This window comes from Zonotrichia leucophrys, chromosome 11, assembly GCF_028769735.1.
Source record: "Zonotrichia leucophrys gambelii isolate GWCS_2022_RI chromosome 11, RI_Zleu_2.0, whole genome shotgun sequence".
NCBI classification, from domain to species: Eukaryota; Metazoa; Chordata; class Aves; order Passeriformes; family Passerellidae; genus Zonotrichia; species Zonotrichia leucophrys.
The window spans coordinates 4,879,462-4,894,140 of record NC_088181.1 but is presented as its reverse complement, the minus strand read 5'-3'; the positions used below and the strand labels follow the sequence as shown (position 1 = coordinate 4,894,140).

Here is a 14,679-nt window from a genome sequence, read left to right as displayed (position 1 = left end):
GGAAGTATTACATCTAAAAGAGGAAGAAACTCCAAAAGTCAATTATGGGTTAGTTATCCACTTGAGAGTTCTTGAAACTAATTAATTCTACTGTGTACCTTCACTGAAGCATTTGTTTGAACGGTATCACCAAAGTTGTTGCTAACAATAATTTTTACATGTACAATAAAATCATTTTCCTCTTCTCCAAGCGGAAGATAAACTGGGAAGAGTTCAGGATCCGGGCTACAATCCAGGAGAGAATCTGAAACAGGAAAGAAGGGGTCAGGGACAGCACAGAGACACCTCCTGCTCTCTGAGAGCAGGGGACTCAGGCCGTGTTCACCCGTGAGCAAAGCAGGGCGGGTTGTGCCTCTGCTCTTGTCAGGAGAAGCCAAACACTTGGCCTGGGGACTTACCTGGTGTCACATAGAAGCAATAGGTGAGCTGCCTGCCAGGGCTGGCCGAGCCGGGAGCGCTGCAGGAGACTCTGAAGGCGGTGAGCACCGAGCCGCGCTCGGGGCTCAGGGCACAGCCGGGGGCTGAGGGCGGGGGCGCGGTGCTCAGCAGGAACCTGCGCTCCCCATAACCTCGCTGGGTCCTGCCTGCGAGGGGAGGGAGCAGGAGTCAGGCAGGAGTGAGCCCAGCAGAGCCTGGGGCAGCTCTGCATCGAGCCCAGCGAGCGACCGGGTCTGCATCGAGCCCAGCGAGCGACCGGGTCTGCATCGAGCCCACTGAGCAACCGGGTCTGCATCGAGCCCACCCAGCGACCGGGTCTGCATCGAGCCCACCGAGCAACCGGGTCTGCATCGTGCCCACTGAGCGACCGGGTCTGCATCGTGCAGAGCAACCGGTCTGCATCGAGCCCACCCAGCAACCGGGTCTGCATCGAGCCCACTGAGCAACCGGGTCTGCATCGTGCAGAGCAACCGGGTCTGCATCGTGCCCACCGGGCTGCCTGTCGGGCACACACACAGCAGGCTGGGCTAACGCGCAATTAAATCCTGCTACTGAATCAACCATAAGACAAAAGAACAATTTCCAGTATGTTAATGTCTGATTATAAAGCAAAGTGTTATTATTTGATCAAGCATTTAGCATAACTTTATTTCAGGTGAGCCCTAACAAAGTTATTGACAGCTTGGAGTGAGATAACTGAATTTCTCCTGCTATGCAACACCCCAGAACAAACTTATATCCTCATTATTTTAAAGAACTTGCATATAAAGTAACACTTTCAACTTGTGGACTAATTTACCTTCATATTTGTCAGTGAGGCTATGCATGTGTGACATCAATATGATGTCACGTCAGCAGAGATTATCTCAAAGGACTCTGTAAACCCTAAAAACCTTGTTAGCCCCTACCTGTTACTTTAATCTGAAAAGCTTCTCCCTGTGTCTGCAAGAAGGAGCTGTTCATTCTCAACGTGGATGAGTTGCTTTGAAGCAAATTCAAAGAGTGCTGCTGGAAACCAGTCAGGCCACAGGCTAGAGGGAGGGTTGTAGGCTGGAAAATCAGACAGAAAAGAACACATGGCAGTAGAGGCTTTTTGCTGTTCTTTCTGTTGTGATTTAGCAGAAGCAGGGGAGCAGTTTGGTGCCCTTCATTGTAACCCCTCCCAATCCAGGCACCCATTGTCTCCACCTTCACTAGTATTTTCTAAGCATCACTTGACAAAATACCCCTCTGCGGCCATATGGCTTTGTGGATATTTATTTGTGTCAGTGCAGTATTTCTGACAAATCTGGTGCTCTCACCTTGTTTTGGAATGTGTTATCTAAATACCAGTTATAATATATGGCCTGGGAGTCCTCCTGTCCAGAGACACTCAAAACAACTTCATCACTAACATTCACTGGCTTGCAGTTTGCCTCACACCTGCAAGGAAGTAAGATGGGCGTTACACATAGTATGAGATGTCTAGGAGAAATTTCACACAAATCTTATGGCATTTTTTCCTGTTGTTTCAATGAGGTTGATACATTGCAATTTCCAACACTGCAGTGGGGTCAAAAACCCTAAGTGGTTTTCAGAAGAATGTGTTTCAGTTTGTAAAAGGATCGTGTTCAAAAACATGGACTGAAAAATGCAGCAAGACTTATTTGGTCAGCATTTTTTATAATGGTAGGGCACAAATGGATTTAGAACAATAAGTTTTCTTTACTGTGAGGGTGTTGAGGCCCTGGCACAGGTTGCCCAGAGAAGGTGTGGATGCTCCATCCCTGGAAGTGTTCAAGGCCAGGCTGGATGGAGCTCTGAGTAACTTGATCTAGTGGAATGTGTTCTGCCCATGACTGAGGGGTGGAACAAGATGATCTTTAAAGTCTCTTCCAACCCAAAGCATTCTGTGATTCTAGTTCTCTATGATTCTAAAAGTACAGTACTACTTTATTATCATTATTATTGGAAACTGTGGCCTTGCACTATGCTTGTGCAGTAATAATATTAACCTGTGAATGCCAGGCTTTCAAACCAGACCTGATTTCCAGTTGCAGTTCCTGTTTTGCAGTCACATAGAGACATTGCTCATCCTGCCTCTCTTCACTGCCATGGTTTTGGACAGTAATCCTGACAGTCACTGCTGATTTCGGAGGAGGAAGGCAGGAAGGTGGGATTTGCACCTCACTTTGGTTGATTAGGATTATCTGTTGCTTCACACATTCATTCCAGGCAGGCCAGCAAGCTCCTGCAGAAACATTTCCTTTATGGTTAGAACAGCAGCCTATAAAGGACTTTCCTGCCATAAGTTTCAAAGAGCTTTAGAAACAAATTTCTTGAACACAATTTAAAGAGTTGGTAATCTGGATTCAGAGTACAGGCTTTTCCAAAGTCATGTGTGAGGTCAGGGATAATTATGAGGATAGGACACAGATGGCCTGAATCCCAATTCTGTTTTCAGCCAGAAATGTGTTTGCATCATGTTTAATGTTAATTATTGCTGTTTTATTGAGACACAGGTACTTTGAAAATGCCTGTGTAAGTCACTTGGGATTAGTCCTTGGCTATGAGAGAGAAGCTTAGGACAGGTAGATCTTGAAAAACTGAAACCTTTGGGAGAAGACAAAGTGGAGTACTATGCCATATTATATACATAATTAGTTTGGTCCCAAAACTAGGGTTGGGTAGAAGGAAATTCTTCATGTACATTGAGTAACAAACTTTAAAGCCACAAAATGAAGCATCCTTAAGTCAAATTTTTAACACTGGATCTGACACAACAGTGAGTTTGTTACTCATCAAGTACAACTTGGTGAAAAAAGCTCAGGAAATGCACAAACCACAGGTCCAGAGAAAACTGGAATTATTGTTGTTGTCTGGCCAGCCAAGTGTAACAGTTGTGAAAGGATCCACATGGCGACTTGGTTTAATATATATTTTGTGATCCTAAATAAGAAGTAAATGCATCAGTTAGAACACAAACATGAATAAACACATGTTTATACATATGTTGCTTCTTTATAATGAAAAAGGTCTGAAAGTTTAGACCCCGAATCACTGGATGCAGCTTTGTACTTTATATAATCTTTCTCTTAGCAGAGGTAGTGTGGCAGTAGAAGCAATGGGAATAGAAGAAGATAGCACAGAAAAATTGTGTGGCAAAATTCTCCCATTGGTTTAGGAGTGCAGCTCCCATTTTCAGAACTAGGTACTTAGGAAATCAATTCCTATTAAACCTTCACATCTGGACCAAGACTTCTAACCCTTGAACAACCACTTGTCTTCTGGTGCATTCCTTTTTTATCTTAATTGGATACATTGCAGCTATAAACAAAGAGGAGAAGGGGTAGCTGAGTTTGTATTTCTGTGTACCAAACTGTGATAAACTTGGGTGTGGATTAGATTTATATTCCTCTGATGCAATATATTTTCACAGGCAATCTGTAAAGCATGATGGCTTCTTGTGAAGCAGTATATCTCCCATAGCAGATGTCTGTCTGCTAGTGTTACTGTTAAAAACTAGACTTTTAACATTATTAAATATTCTGTCTGGCATTTTTATTATTTAAATTTGGACAGCTGCTAGCAATTGGTTTATCATTAACTTCTTAGTTTGCCAAAAACTGGGAGATTTTTCATTGCAAAATAATTTAAACACTCCAATACAAAAGCAGAAAACACTTGGGAGCCATATAAAATATATTAAACTCTACTTGAAGGATCACTTTCCAGAGAGAGGTTTACATTAGTCAAGTAGATGAATTAAAAAGTTCATCTAAACATATTTTAACTTCCAAAACTGAGTTGTTGTAAAAAGTTCATTTTCTTTAATCTTTTTTATGCATTGTAGATGGAATGCCTGTAAACACATTTGTCTCCAAGACTTGTGGTATAGATTTTGTGTTAAACCATATGGAGAACAGAACATCTAGTCCATAATTTACTGTGCTGCAAATACTTCTTTTCCTTGTCTTATACAGCACTTTCACTGGTAAGAAAAATCTCTAAGCAATTTTAAAGTAAGGTTCTTAAATAATACTTACATTTTTCTTTGGGATATTTGTTTTGTAGCTGCTTTCTTCCATATCAAAATCTGTTTAATGCAAAAAAGAACAGAATATTTTAGTGCTACCTGTAAAGCTTTCAGACATCCTCAGTGAATATGATTTAAATCCACAGGATTTGACTTGTGACAGTGTGAAAGATGGGGCTGTAAGAATCAGATCCAGAGCTGTGACAAACAGCACAGTCAAATGGGTAAAATGGTAACAACAAGCTCATCACAGACTACAAAGGGAGGATCCTGATTCTTCAAACATAACGGTATAAATCAAAATATATCCACAGAAGGTGGTGGAGTTTCACTGATGTACAAAGGAAAATTGATGGAAAGCACTGGAAAACTTTCAATACAATTAGTGCTGAGGTTATTTTATTTCTGGTATAATCTGCTCTTGTAAATGTGAGGATGAGCCATCTAGAAGCCATTAGTGACAGCAATTTATGAGACTGCTGTGATGCAAATATTTTCTGGTTTCAAAGCTATGTCCCAAGCCATAAACTTCACTCATTATTTCTAGGACAAACAGCAAATGTGCAATGTGTTACATATACAGAGTGATGCTAATTTATGACTACATCAAAGTCAGGGAATCTGCCTTCATCAGGAAGAAGCCTCCACAAAAGTTTTCAGCACTGTTGCTGGAAGGAAAGAAATTACTACATGCAAACCATAAACACTCCATGAAATGTTCTGATTGCAAAAAGACACTTCCATGGTGAAAACCAGCACTGTCAGATTAATGTAATTACCTTCTTTATGGGAGCTGTTTGCCAACACAGTGATGAATCCAAGATCCAGACTCATGTTGGAGAAGTCATTCATGGCCACCACTTTCACTAGATAAGTACCTAGAGAAGGAAAAGGGCCAGTTAAGAGTAGCAGTGAGCCCAGTCCAAAGGGTTTGTAAAGAAAATCCCCTTCTTTTCTGTTAAGAGTTTTCAGGAGGGTTTCTGATGGGTGTCCACTGCTGAAAGGCTTTTCCTGAAATGTTTTTCCCCTTTATCTCAATTTCTGAATAACTCAGCTGCCCTTTTCCTAGCCCTTGTCATGCAATTGTTTGTCAGCTGACTATGATATCACACAGGAAACTAGAGGTGTACAAACACTGGAGGCCAAATGAGTTTAAGCATCTTGAGACAGCAGTTATCTTGTTTGAAAATTTCTGCCTATGGGGAAGAGATGTTCAAATGGGTACAGGGAGAACAAATAAAACTTTTAATATTGAATAATTTAAAAATATGAAATGAAATCATAATTAGCTTCTACTGTTCCCACTTTGGCATGGGGCTGGAATAGCTCATTAGAGGTGGAAACTTTTTTATCTTCTGCCACTGTTAATTAACTCTTAGGCACAATCTGCCTAATTCCACGTTTTAAAGGCTTTGACTATGTAATAATGGAAGGATAATATTACTAAAATGTTTATTCATAATTAACTCCAAGAAAAGTTATGTGTTGGAAATGGACATGCAGAAAAACTCCCCTTTTTTTGTCATCTCTACTGAGAACTCCTCAGATTATGAATTACTTCAGTGTAAAATGCAGAGCAGTCTAAACTTGAAACATAATGAACAAATGGGAGGAAAACACTTTGCTATTCAAGCAAATGTCCTCATTTGTACTTTAATCAGATGGTGCCATGAAAAAATAAACCCTATGTCTCTTTACTGTGTGTTTTCCATTGCAAGAATCAGGTGAAGCCTTGCTCTGACTCTGCAGAGCAGAGCCATTTGTCGGCTTCAATTTTAGCTCGCTTACATAGGACTGTGCTGTTCATCCTGCTCTGCAGACTTTGAGCAGTCAGAAAAGCTGTCAAATTCAGCTGTGCACTACTGTCCCCTAGCCCAGGATGCTGTGACTCTTTGTGTGACCTGTGCTGTCCTGGAAGCACAGGAGGCGTTGATATTTCTGTACCTTCCCAGGGCACGGGAACGCCGTACGCCCGCGGCTCCCCACGAGGGCCGTCTGCTTTGTGCCGCTGGCTTTGGTTGGATCCAATCACCTCAAACATCAGCTCCTCTGGGGCACCATGGGACACAGAGACATTCACCTCCAAATCCTGCCCCAGCTGCAGAGTGTGGGAAGCCACTGCAGCCTGAATTCCAGACACTGGCTCAATTAAATGAACAGCAATAGTCACAGAGATCTGCGATGCCATCGTGCTCCTGGATGCTCGGATCTCCAGCTGGTGCATCCCTGGGCCTATCAGCTCCTGAGAGGCCCTGCTGAGTGTCAGGTTATGGGGGACAAAGCCTTCCTTTGCACTGGATTCACTCAGTGTCATGTTATCTGCTAGCACACTGTAGGTTACTCCATCGCCTGCAAAAACACAGATGAAAATTTCTCACAGCTTGTGCAACAGGCCAGCAAGTTCCAGCTGCTTTGTGCAGCATTCCAGTGTTTATACAGGAGTCACAAGAACACTGCAGCAATGCAGTCATTTTTAATAAAGTCACTTAAGGTGACTTAATGCAAATCTATTGCGTGTTTTCTGCTGGGAATGTTTTGAAAAGAGAATTCAAACATACACTACTGATTTTTATTTTTTTTCAGCACATATGTGGCTTCCAGGAACTTGAAGTGAGAAAGAAATGTACACCAGCAAATGTGTCCAGCTCAGAGAGGAATCCTCTTACTCTAATCAGAGGAAACTTCTAACTTCAAATACAGAAATATTCTGACTGGCATCACATAGATTTTTGTGACTAAAGTTAAGCTTGTGCTATCAGCTTTGCCAATAGGAAAAAAGGGTTTATGCTCATGCTTTAGGTGGTGAAATATCTCTGAGAAAGGACCCCTCCAAGGGAGCTGAGAGAATAAAATTGCAGGAATACAATTAGCGGGAAAGCATTGACTAAAAGAGAATTATTATTTTGCATCATGACAATCCTGCTTCTATCCTAAGAATGGCAATGATATTTATCCTTCCCTTTAAACCATGCAGAGAAAGGATGCTCACCTGCAGTGAGCTGAACCTGGATCCAGAGCAGCTCCCCATAGAGCGTTCGGCAGCAGGAGCTGTTCCCTGCCTCGTGCTGGCTGTAGCACCCGGTGATGCTGAGCTGCTCCTCCTGCTCCTGAACTGTCACCTGCCTCTGGGCCATCACGTGCCACTCGCTGCTGGTGCACTCCACAAAAACACTGAACTCCCCAGGAGAGGAGTACCTGTATGTGAGGTTGCTGACCAGGCTAGAATAGAAAGACAACTTGTTGTGAAAGACCATTCTGGGAAATCTTTCACCTTACAAGATAACACATCCCCAAATTTCATTCATTCAAAATGTCATTCCTACCACTAAGATGAAAACTGATTTTTAAATGCAGCAGAAAAATGTTCGCTCTATTAAAGACAGGATTTCTATGCAATTAAAATAGAAACTACAGAATGTCCTTGTTATATTTTGTTATCAAAAAAACCCTCTTTAAACTTAAAGAAATAATATTTGCTTATAGTTTAGCAATTACTGACATGTTTTCAGTAATTCTGCATCTTAAGATTTGGAATTAATAGTCTTGGAAATCAGAAACCCTTGTTATAATAGAAGAAAGATTGTGGTTGGCAGCTTCATATAAAATTTTATCTTGATTTCTAAACAGGTTTTTGCAGAATCCAAATCTCTCATAGGTATGTTCTATTACTGAGCTATCTAGTTTTTAACATCTCATTTATGAGACTTTGCACATTCAATAAAATGCAAGCAATGAAATGTACTGCTTGTCTGAAGAGAAATGAAGGCTACATCTTACGTTAGAGGGTAGTAAGGATCAATGGTGTGACCATCTCCAGTGCTGATGGTACAGGAAAGGTTCCCAGAGTAAGGTGATAGCAGCCAGATCAAAGTGACTGTGATATTTTCAAAGACAAAACATGTGTCTTTCATAACCAGCTGCAGACCTGCAAAGCAGAATCACAATTCAGTGCCACTGTTTGTCTACTTTCCTTACAAAATTCAATTTATTTTCAGGCATTGAGAGCCAGCCTGCTCCAAACCACAGCTGGTACTGTTGCTAATTTGTGTGCATTAGTGGTGTGACAGGGAGCTGATTCTTTTCCATGACTAGTAATCAAAATTATTGTTGGAACATAATTTCATCTAAATATGTTTTATATGTCTGAATTTCTGGGCTTTATATTCTACCCAGAACCCTCAGTTAGGACAGGGAATCTACATTTTTGTGCCTATTTTCAGTGATCACCACTATTCCAGTTTCTTCCCTGAGGATGGAACAGTGATTTTTAAGATAAATATCCGTGGTCTCAGTGTTACAGCACAGAACAGGACAGGCTTCTTGTGTGGGCATCCCCCTCCCTCTTACCTTCCTTGCAGTGGTACTGAATTGACAAGTAGCTTCCCAAAGCTGGACAAGGCTCTCCAAAGAAAGTGCCATCTGCTGCCACCTGGCAGGCCTGCAGCCCGTGACACTGGCCTGCAAAGGGAGCGTTTCAGATCAGCACGTGGCTCTTCCTTTACTGCCACAACAGCTCACATGAAAGATGATTGAGAAACAAAAAGGATCTCTAGACAAATTTCCACATCACTTTGACTTTAGTGTGTTGCTTATTTTGTGGCATTTCTTAGCAACAATTCATTTTATTGGAGCAAAGCTGAATTTGAAAAGGTACCCAAAAAAGGCTTTTGTGTTTTGTTGAATTTTGGCTGGAAACCCTAAGAATCTCCCTGGGGTCAGGCCACAGTCACTGTTCAGTATCCAAATCCTTGGCTGCAGCAGGGTGGGTGCCTGACACATGGCAGGGAGCAGCAGGTCCCTCCTGCCCTCATGTCCCCGTGGGTGTCAGCCTTGTCACCCCTCCTGCTTTGGAGTTAGGTTTGTCTGGATGTGTTGCCTTCCATCTCAAACCTTGTGTATCCCACTGAATTTGTCAAGGAATCAGTGCGCTCACATATTTTCTTCCTACAGTAAGAGGAGCCAGCCACACCCTTGTCAGGCACACCCCTCGCCCTTCATTCGCTCCTCCCCTCCTGTGAATCTTTGCTCTTTGCAAAAATCCCTCTTTTTGCTCCTCCTCTCCTCCTTTGAATCATCACTCCTCACAAAACCCTTCCTTTTGCTCCTCCTCTCCTCCTCTGAATCATTGCTCCTCACAAAACCCCTCCTTTCCATCCAGCCTCCTGTAGCAACCTCCTCCCCATCACAAGTTCTCTGTGATTCCCTTCATTTTAGGAACAATCCACTTTCCCATTTGCAAACTCTACTGGGAAAAAAGAGAAAGTATTTGAGGCACAAGGAACTTTGGTACCACTTTGTGTTTCTGACAAGCAAAGCTGTGAGATACCACCTGCTACTTCATCCTTGACACTGAGCCAGCTGCAGCCTTCATCTCTGTCAAACTGCAGAGGAGTCTCTGACACACAGTAGTGAGGGGTCTTCCTCCCATAGAAGCTCTCTTCAATTTGAATTACTTCTCCTGATCCACACTGTACAGTGGCATTGGAATTATCACAAGCGATGCTCTGGCCAGATTCTAATAGGAGAAAAAAACCCAAATATTACCTTTTTGAATTTCTGAAAAATCCTGCTACAATTCTACTCTATGTCCATATTGTTTTGTTTGTCTTTATTCCCTTTTCTCCCTTTTAATGTAAACAATTAAGAAAATTTAAGAAAATTAATAAGAATTAAATATTTTTATTTTTAGAAAGTCAAAATTAATAGATATGTGTTTCTACTGCCTTAAAATATTGAGGACATTTTCAATAAGCAAAAATATTTTCATTATAAAAATAGATAGTATTTTGTGAAAAGCTCTTAGCATTTGTCTGACCTGAAATACTGGAAGGTTTAAAGTTGCTCCTCACTTCCGAGAGAGATGTATGGATTGCATAATATTCAGGTAATTGCTTTGGAGAATAGTTTGCATATTAACTGTGGGAGCTGATCCCATTTCTGCTACAGAGACTCCTTTGTTCCTGTGTGATATTTGACTGACTTCATTCAGCAGGACTGCTCAGATGGGTAAGGTCATAGCTCTAAATACATACACCTCATTCTTTGATTAATCTGGGACAGTTAATTATCTTTCAGAATTCTTAGTTTCGTGTAGTAATCAGGCTGCTTAATACCCTGAAGAGGAGGATGTGAATAACTGCTCTCATATGGGAGTGTTGCAAAAGGATGTTTTTGTTTCAGCTGTTCCAGGTTTAAATACATTGTCCTCCCGTTGTTGTTTGGATCATTCCCCTCAAGTCCCTTGATTAACAGTGCCAGTGTGTGCACACTGCAATAATTGTGTGCTATTGTTATTTAAAGGCTAAAGCTAAGCCTGGCTGTAACTATAGCAACATGATCAGTTTGCAGATTAGAGCTCTCTAAATAAGCTTGAAAAATAACTTGCTGGTAAATTCTGGTATGGACCATTATCTCATGCCTTTTTTTTTTTTTTTTTGTTCTCTATAAGCAGGTTTCTCACAGTATTTGCTGTTCTCAGCAACTTTTACATGCAAAGATGGACAAAACTTGGTCTGTGTCTAGGTAAAAAGCCTGCTTTGATACATATATATTTACTATAATAAACTGCTAACCTACAGAACACCAAATGGTAGAATTGCCTTGATCTGGTCTTGTTTTCTTGGGTAGTGGAATGATGAATGTAGTGTAGGATATTGCTGCTCTTTGAATTTAATGGGCTCTCAGTCAGATCCTATGGTAACAGATGATAGTTTCCTTACAAACAGACAGTTGTTCTACTGTGGCTGTAATGGAAAAATAATTTTAGTCTGTTTTTGCAAGAAAAATAATCTTAAGGGATTGTGCTGTCTGCCAGTTTCCTCTCCCCCAGTCATTTTTAATGTTAGTCATCTTCAGCTAAATTTGATGTATAGATATAAACCTCCAACACCCTAAAATTTCATGAAATGCAATATCTAGGGAGAAGAGAAAGAGCTACATCAATACCATGGACATGGAATTCAAGTGACCAGCACACACAGCTGGAGCTCTGGAGCAGCTGCAGGGGAGGGAGCTGAGGCAGTGAAAAGAATTTGCAGAGATGGGACATGTTGGGATATGGGGGTGAACTGGGAATGCTGAGGAGAGTAGGGAGGGGATGTGGAGCAGAAATTCAGGATAGGAAACAAAACTTCATTAGCTTTGCTTATTGCAGAACAACTTGTTATTTCTGTCAGTAGTAGCAGAATGCTGGACAGGGCAGCAGCAGCTCTAGGGCTTGTGGAAACCTGTGCTTGCATACTTGGTTGGATTTTATATTAGTGAGCCCACAGCCAGACTGTCCTTCCAGTGCTTGTGACCCCAGTTCCTGCTGCAGTTTGAAGTACTCCTGTGCAAAGTGGGAGGAGCACGAATTCCCCTCATATCTATATGTTTCAAGGGATGATATTGCCAGCATTCCTGTCCAGAACTGTTTGTTCCAAGTCACAACTTGAGTGACACAATGTCTGTGGATTTTCTGTCTGAGCACAGGAAGTACAGGTTCCTGTCTGCTTCCTTAACCTGGGAAAACCTTGAACTTCACATGGTGGAAGGGTCTCAGAAGAAACAAGAAAAACTTGTTCTCAGTTTTGCTCACTCCAGGCTTCAAGGAGTGGTGCCTCTGGAAGCCTGCCTGTATTTTTGCTTCAGTTACAAATGGAAATGATTCTGGCACACATCAATGAGTGTTTTTATGGTACAGCCATATGGGTCCTACCTAGCCCAGATATTATGGTCTTGTAGGAGTTTATTCTTGCAGCCATGCTTAAACATACCCAGCTAATGTCCACTGAAGATGTGGACAGCTACACATTATATTCACTCTCAGATCCATTTCAATTTTATCAACCCTCTGCTGGAACCCTGGGCCTTAATGTCTGGTTGCTGAGCACCTACATCTCCCAGTGATTTGTGGGTTCTTCCTTCTTTGGATCAGGTCTTTATCAGCACACTGGAAAAAGAGCACTTGCTGGGGTTACATGACTTTTTGCTTGTTCACATTTAAAAAGATTCATGAGGTTATTTCCCAGCCACTTTGAAAGCAACAAGGCAATTTATGCCCCATTGTGATCACAGCACACTCACTTCACTGTTCCAGCTGTTGTGTATCTTACCAAACTCGCAAATGAAGTCAAATTCCTGGCTGCAATTTTCAGTCACACCCCACTGATACTTGGCATTCTTCAGGATGTACCCACACATGGATGAGAAGGGAGATGGCTGATCCTTGTACCAGTTACTGTAGATTATATTTGAAGTGTCCAGCCAAGTTATTGACCCTGCAAACAGAGAAATTGTGTTCTGAATGTTTATTTTCCACAGTAACACAATTAGAGTCAGAGCCTGCAGAGCAGGATTGTAGCCCTGCTCCTACTGAAGCAGAGATGGTTTAGGCTGGGTAATGATCTTCAATTACATTTTATATTGAACCTGATACAATCATGAAAGGAGACACTGCCATTTCCACCTGTGCTCTCAGCCTCCAGATTTCACCATTTCCCTTGCATCAGACCTTGCAGCACTTCCTAGTGGGATGAATTGGCTTCCACTGGAGACCTAACCCAGCACATTTGTTTCACTGGGTTCAGCAAGCTGCTCTCACTCACCATGTGTTCACACTACCCCAAGATCCAATGGAAAGGGTGATAATGTGCAACAAGGTAGTGAAGCAGGCAATTAAACATCTTAATATAAATCTGAATATACAGCAACAAAAGAGGCTTTTCAGCAGATATCTACAAAGGGACTTACTGCATTTTTTACCATGTTAAGAAAGCATCATGAGCTGGTACAATTTTAAAGATGTGATTTTAAAAAACACTTACCATAAGCAGTTTCATTCAGCAAGGAGTTGGAGATCAGTCCTATCCACCATTCCTGATCCTCAGCAATATGTTTTTGCAAGAACTCTTGAGTTTCTTCATTCTGAATAAAGACAAGATGCCCTCCTCCTCTCTCACACCAGCTCTGGGCACCTGTGAAGGTTTGCTGGAGTCTAACAAACTCATAGCATGAATGGTTGAAAGCTTGCTGGTACTTTGAACAAGGTATTCCTTCTTCAGTTGTTTCCTCCACAGCCCAACTCATGGCAAGAGAAATCAGAACTGTGACCCCCAGCCACATTCTCAGCCCAGTGCTGTGCATTACACTGATCTTGCTTACCAGGACACCACTCTTTTTGCTGCCTTCTTCAAAAGCTTGAGATGTCATCCTTGTCATGTCATCAGCATTCCGCTTCCTCCTTGCTGCTTGCCACAACAGCAGCAATAGAGCATGGGACAGAACAGAACTTCTAATATATAATTGCGATTGTGCCTGGGGGGCGTTGTGCTGATGCTGAGTCCCTGCACTGACCCTTGTGAGCTCTATTGTACAAATGTCACATCCCATGTGAGATCAGTTTGAGGAGAAGACATGAAATCATTGCTTTTCTTGTGAGCAGAGAAGATAAAGTTGATATATGCTACTGTTGGACATGTGGAAAAGTGAGATAAAGCTCCTACATCAAAGGATGTAGGAGCTTCATTGTGTGAACATTGAGGCTGGGGGGTCTTTACAACAGCAAAGAGATAAAATAGTGAGAATAAAAAAAAGAGAAACACAAGGAGTTGTGAGATGAGAAAACACACTGCTTCTCTAGATACATTTAATTAGTCTGGATTGTTTTGTTTTTAATAATTATTGAGGTGCCTCTTTTAGATGCTAATGCAATGTCTATAATTACTGTATCAGATCCATCCTGCCCACCTAGTTACACATGTGCAGATTCATCTCAGCTGTTCCAGGTAAGATTCATTTTGAACTGTTGTGTCTGTTTAGAATTCCACACCCCAAGTGAAATGCTTCCATCTTCCCTTAAAAGATTAGCTGCTCAGCTCTTTGGGGCTGCAGTATTTATACTTGCTGGGAGGCAGAAGAGAAGGCCATAACTTAAATCAATGATTTAGGAAAGATGAAAATATTGCTTTAATCATCAGAACTACTTGAGAGCCCTATTAGCACGTTCCAAAGGCTGATGATGGACTTTGGGAAGCAAGCCCAGCAACATTTAGGAGCTGAAATCTCTAAATGCATCTCAGCTTCCTTATAAAAGATATCCATCAGGTTTACAAAGCCACCAGCTTAGTAGAAGCACAGTACAAATAAGAATTTTAGCTATTGTGATCCTCCTGTCCTTGGCATTAACTCCATTGAGTTGGATGCCGTTATTATTCATTTATACCACCATGACACGAAACTGGAAGAAC

At 41.7% G+C, this 14,679-nt stretch overlaps 1 protein-coding gene across 1 annotated transcript in view; it reads right to left on the bottom strand.

Moving 5' to 3' along the window:
- LOC135452696 (polycystin-1-like protein 2) overlaps positions 1-13,707 on the bottom strand; it is a 36,140-nt gene extending 22,433 nt beyond the window's left edge. Inside the window, 16 exon segments of the mRNA XM_064723051.1 lie at positions 99-244; positions 399-584; positions 1,347-1,488; positions 1,740-1,860; positions 2,461-2,668; positions 3,261-3,366; positions 4,464-4,513; positions 5,233-5,331; positions 6,398-6,802; positions 7,443-7,672; positions 8,231-8,378; positions 8,801-8,911; positions 9,783-9,968; positions 12,547-12,711; positions 13,258-13,668; positions 13,671-13,707. Coding sequence (XP_064579121.1) covers positions 99-244; positions 399-584; positions 1,347-1,488; positions 1,740-1,860; positions 2,461-2,668; positions 3,261-3,366; positions 4,464-4,513; positions 5,233-5,331; positions 6,398-6,802; positions 7,443-7,672; positions 8,231-8,378; positions 8,801-8,911; positions 9,783-9,968; positions 12,547-12,711; positions 13,258-13,668; positions 13,671-13,707 — 2,751 coding nt within the window.
- Between the last annotated feature and the right edge of the window lie 972 nt (positions 13,708-14,679).